At 55.0% G+C, this 5,185-nt stretch overlaps 1 protein-coding gene across 1 annotated transcript in view; it reads left to right on the top strand.

The window, feature by feature from the left end:
- The first annotated feature begins 2,599 nt into the window (after positions 1 to 2,599).
- The window catches only part of SLCO3A1 (solute carrier organic anion transporter family member 3A1), a 321,497-nt gene continuing 318,911 nt past the window's right edge, over positions 2,600 to 5,185 (top strand). The window contains 1 exon segment of the mRNA XM_033188916.1: positions 2,600 to 3,625. Within this exon segment, the coding sequence (XP_033044807.1) occupies positions 3,446 to 3,625 (180 nt within the window). The 5' untranslated portion in view covers positions 2,600 to 3,445.

Below are 5,185 nucleotides of genomic sequence, written 5' to 3'. Positions count from 1 at the left end.
TTGTAAGACAAAAAAGTTCTTCAAGTCCCCATCCGACCGGGGAAGTCCAGCTGGCTTCACCTCTCACCCCCACCAATTTGGGGTGGCAAATGTAGACTCAATTCCTGCCACCTGCTGGCGGTGAGCTCCCAAAACCAACCTGCTGTCCTTTCTTTTGAGAAAAAATGGGGCTAATAACACCAGCTCTCCCTGTTGTGAGCTGAGATATAGAATGTAGAAAGTACTTCATAAGCATTAACGTGCTGTACTGATACAAGTGTGTTTACTATTTTTATGCTGCTTCCTCTGTCTGCACACGGGGCTAGGGGAATGCCAAGCAGAAGCACCTGGTGCTCATAAACCCACCTTATCATCCCTAGAGCCCTGATCTACAAGTAAATAAAGGATGAGCAAAGAAGGAAGAGAGTTGAACTTGTTAAATTCCTTCTTTCTGACTGTTGTGAGGCTGCAGCCTAATTTCCCTGAGGCTGACTTTGACGATTCTTAAGGCTTCAGGCACAGGATTACTTTCACGGCTGCTTACCATTAATTATAGGAAGAATCTACAACCCTAATCCGAAATCCTTTATCTGGCAGCAAAAGTGTGTGATTTCTCTAAAGACAGCTAATTTTTTAAACTAAAATAAATGGTTAAGCTGAAAAAGTCGGTGCCCTTCTCAGTGTGTACATGAGGCATTGTGGTATAGAACAAAAAGGGCTGGCCGGGTGCGGTGGCTCATGTCTGTAATCCCAGCACTTTGGGAGGCTGAGGTGGGTGGATCACCTGATGTCAGAGTTCAAGACCAGCCTGACCAACATTAAGAAACCCTGTCTCTATTAAAAATACAAAATAGCCGAGCATGGTGGCACATGCATGTAATTCCAGCTACTCTGGAGGCTGAGGCAGGAGAATCGCTGAGAGGCGGAAGTTGCCATGGGCCGAGAATTCACCATTGCACTCCAGCCTGGGCAACAAGAGCGAAATCCATCTTAGAAAAAAAAAAAAAGGGGGGGGCTGGACATGGATGCAAGTTCTGTCCCTTTCTAGCTTTATAAAAGAGGAACAACATAAGTCCCAGCCTCCCCATGAGACAAACCACACTGGGTGATAAATGAGATAATATGTATGTAGTTATAAAGAACCTGGGCTATGATGGCAGATACCCTGGTTTTCAAAGACTTGCCTTGCCATTTACTAGATAAGTGACATCGATCAGGTTAACCTTTCTAGGCCTCAGTTGTCTCATCTGTAAAACAAGGCTAATAGCAGTATCTGGTTTAGAGGACTGTTGTGAGGCTTACATTGTAAATGTGGTTGAAGCACTGAGAATGGTATCTGGCCATAATAAGCACACAGTAAACATTAGCTCTTTTTAGTACAAAGAACATAAATCAGAGTTGAAGACTATAATGCACTCTGCACATTTCATTAGCAATGGGGTCACCATTCATAGACAAGTAAAGTCTCAGCTCAGCTTTGCAGCTCATCATCACAGAGGCAGGGAACAGAGCTAGCTTGTCAAGGGTCTTCTCAGGAGGAAGTGGGGAGGTACCCCATGATGCAAAGTGATGGGGAGGGAAAAAGGGGACATAAAGGTTCTGCAGAAAAGTTGGCTCCGAGTAATGGGAGGGTGTGGGGAAGAAAGGAGGGGGCAGTAAGGATTCTCATTATAGGACTGGCCGGGAATGGTGTGGCCAGTGATTCAGGAAGTGGGGAAAATGGGAAGAGACTTCTGTAGGGGGCGCCAATTCAGATAGGACGTGGCCTAGACAAGGTGGGGGCATCTCAAATCGACACCAAACCTGGGTGAGATCATGTCTGGAGCCACAGGATGAAGCAGTTTCTATTTAAATGCTATGGCAAAACAACACCTCCACCATTACACCCTCTATTCTCATTCAAGTTCTTCGGGAGAAAGGAAAAATATGGTAGGGTTCATTGCTATTTAGTTTTGAAGTTGAGCCTGCATTTAGACACAGGAGCCTGGGAGAGTGGGTCATTTTCTTTGACACAATTATTAAGGAAAACATTTTAAATGATTCCTTGAGTCCCCCAGTGGCCCAGGTGGAAGGTGCTGTTTCCTGGCACCTGTCCAGTCCTCTGAGCTTTTCTCTCAGCTTCCAAACGCTGCAGTTGACAACTAGCAGATCCTATTGGTAGTGCCCTGTGGCCCACACTCCTTGGTAACGGTGAGAGTGGGGAGTAATTGGGAGCGGCTGCCATGGGTCAGGCATTCAGGTCAAGGCCGAGGATGGACGCCAGGGCCACAGAGCCAGGGGAGGGTGGGGACCCAGCAGGCCTGTGACTGGCCGCTCCCTGCGCGCTCCAGCCACTGGGCCCTGGGCGGATGGAGGGCCGGACAAGGCCCTCTGCTGGGGCCGCGGCGATCTTGCAGCGCCTGGACACTGAGGCTGGGGCACCAAGAGTCCATGGGGCTCCCGACGTATTCCTCTAACTTCCCCTTTCTCTCTTTTCGGTCTGGGGCCTTTTCAACACCCTCTGTGGTCGGGGAGAGCTGGGGCAGAAATCGGCAGGCGGCAGAAGGCTCAAGCAGCTCTGACCTCTGGCATCTCCCCAAGGCCCAGAGCATAACATCTGTCCCCAGAAATCCCCAGGCGGAGAAGAGCGCGCGCCAAACCCTTCCTGGGTAGTCAGGATTCTCCCTTCTCGGGAACAGCCTGCCCTCTGAGGCCTGGGCACCCGGGTTCCCGAGCGCCGGGTCCGAGCCCCGCGGGGGCGCCTCCGCACCCCATCTCCGCGCCAGGCGCAGAGCCGCCAGTCTCCGCCGCGGGGCCCCGTGACCCGCAGCGCCACCTAGGGGCCGGGCGCCGCCTCCCTCCCTCAGGGGCACCCCCGTACGCCGCAAGGACTCCGGGTCTCCCCAGTTCTCCCAGCAGTCGGACCCTCCCAGCCTCGGCCGCTGGGCCGCCCTCCGCGTCCCAAGCCCGCCTCCCGTGCCTCCCCGGGGGCGCACCGGCAGCGGGGAGCGGCGCAGCGAAGGCGCGCAGCGGCGGCCCAGGCCCAGGCCTCGGGGCTGGGGCTGGGGCTGGGGCCGGGGCTGGGGTTGAGGGGGTGAGAGCAGGCGCGGCCGGCGGGCGAGGGGAAGCGGACGATGGCAGCGGCGGGCGGCCGCGGGAGGCGAGGCAGCGGCAGCGGCGGCGGCGGCGGCAGCGGCGGCGGCGGGCGGCGCGAGGAGCCCCTGTGATTGGCACAGCCGGAGCCGGAGGAGGAGGCGAGGGGAGGGCGGAGGCGGGGGAGGAGGAGGAGGAAGGGGCGAGCGCGGCGGCGGCGGCGGCGAGGAGCTGTGCTTTCCACCTCTCCAGCCCCGGCAGGACGGGGGCGGCAGCCGCGAGCCCGGGGCGGGGACAGCACGCAGCCTCGAAGCGCGCACCCCGGCCCGGCAGCGGCTCTGACACTCAGGGCGAGCGGGAAAGCGGCAGCGGCGGCGGCGGCGGCGGGGGAAGGATGCAGGGGAAGAAGCCGGGCGGCTCGTCGGGCGGCGGCCGGAGCGGCGAGCTGCAGGGGGACGAGGCGCAGAGGAACAAGAAAAAGAAAAAGAAGGTGTCCTGCTTTTCCAACATCAAGATATTCCTGGTGTCCGAGTGCGCCCTGATGCTGGCGCAGGGCACGGTGGGCGCCTACCTGGTGAGTCCCTGAGCCAACTCCGCCGTGGGGCCCTTCCCCAGCCCGGCTCCCGTACGGCTGCCTGGCACGAGGAGGGGGCCGCCCGGCGCTGGGGGCAGGCGGGCATGACCTCGGCCCGGCGTGGAGGTTGGCTAGTGGTGCAGAGGCGGCCGCCGGGGGAGCTGCCGGCCGGGGCTGCCAGCGAGCGGGTAGCGGGCGGGACCGTTGATGCCGGTAGCAGCTCGCGCGCGCCCTGCTGGGGCTGGGGGTGCTGGGGGACGAGAGGCGACGGGCAGATGGGCATAAAACTATTCCTCTCACCCCCTTAAGAGCGGAGCGAGACGGTGACTTCAGGGCTCTCCTTGGAGAGGATAGCAATCGGGGTTTGCAGGTGACCCGCACATGGGAAGAAAAACCAGTTAGCATCCTGCGTCCTCTACTCTCCATTGCATCCTCCTCGAGAACAAATCTATTATGCATCATTTTCTCCGGGAGCTTTCTACATCTGCCAATTACAGGGGGATATAACAGCTTAGAGTAAAATGCTCCCTAGTGTGGCCCTGACCTGACTCGGGGCTGCAGGGGGAATATTCCCACCCGGCATCCCTGTAGCCCTCTTTCAGCGTCTGCGATAAAGTTACGGTACCTAGAGAGCAGCTGCGAGTTTGTGTAGTTCCTGCTATCCACTCTTAGTGCTAAATTCCCCATCGTGGTCTGTCGCCCACAGAAGGTTGCACCATTTTGCACAATGAATATGTATTTTATTTGCCTCCAGAAAGGGGATGTTAATGCTCAGAGGGCCCATGGGTGCATAACATTTCAGAGGAAACAGCTTGTAATGACTCAGCACTGTCAGGTACCTACTTTGTCGCTTTTGCCTCCCCTGCTCAGGTGGTCCCAACTTGAGTTCCAGAGAGCGTGCTTCCACACCTGAGTACAGTCCTGTCTAAACGGGAAAAAAATTTTTGAGTTTATAGTGTTAAATCATTACTTGGCTGTTGACCCGCAACTGGAATCAAATGTCGTAGCCTTTGAGTATTCCTGAGCAAGTTTGATGGAGATAGAATTGGACAAGATTTTGGCCATTGAATAACCACATCTAGAGATAGAACCACGCGTATCCTGATGCTATGATTAATCCCTCATTCCTGGCCTTGGGGTAAAGTTAATGAGGACCAGACGCTGGGGGCTCTATACCATTCATAAACTATCTCTTAAGGCTCAGGGCTCACTGTTAAAGGGAAATACAAGCAGTGCTTGGTCTCCGTCCGGTGTTGAGTAAGTTAGGTGGTTGTGAGAGAGGAGGTCTTCAAACTCAGCTCTGTTTCTGGGGTGACAATTTCAGGGCTTTTGAAAATCAAATACATTTCTGTTGCTCCTTCTGAGACGAAAAGCGTTTACGTCCTGGTCTCTGTCTTGTGCATTTGTAACTTGTAGACTGCAAGTGAACCCTGTAGTCAAAAGCACACCTTGTTTTCTGTTCTATAAAATAACACTTATTGTGCCTATAGTTATAATATGCAGTTGCAGACAGTGCTTATTGGCCCTTGGAATTTGAGGGATAGGGGATAATTGTGTTTT

This window comes from Trachypithecus francoisi, unplaced genomic scaffold (assembly GCF_009764315.1).
Source record: "Trachypithecus francoisi isolate TF-2019V2 unplaced genomic scaffold, Tfra_2.0 Lachesis_group3, whole genome shotgun sequence".
In the NCBI taxonomy this organism is placed as follows: Eukaryota; Metazoa; Chordata; class Mammalia; order Primates; family Cercopithecidae; genus Trachypithecus; species Trachypithecus francoisi.
Note: the sequence above shows the minus strand (reverse complement) of the source record. Positions and strands in the feature narration are given on the sequence as shown.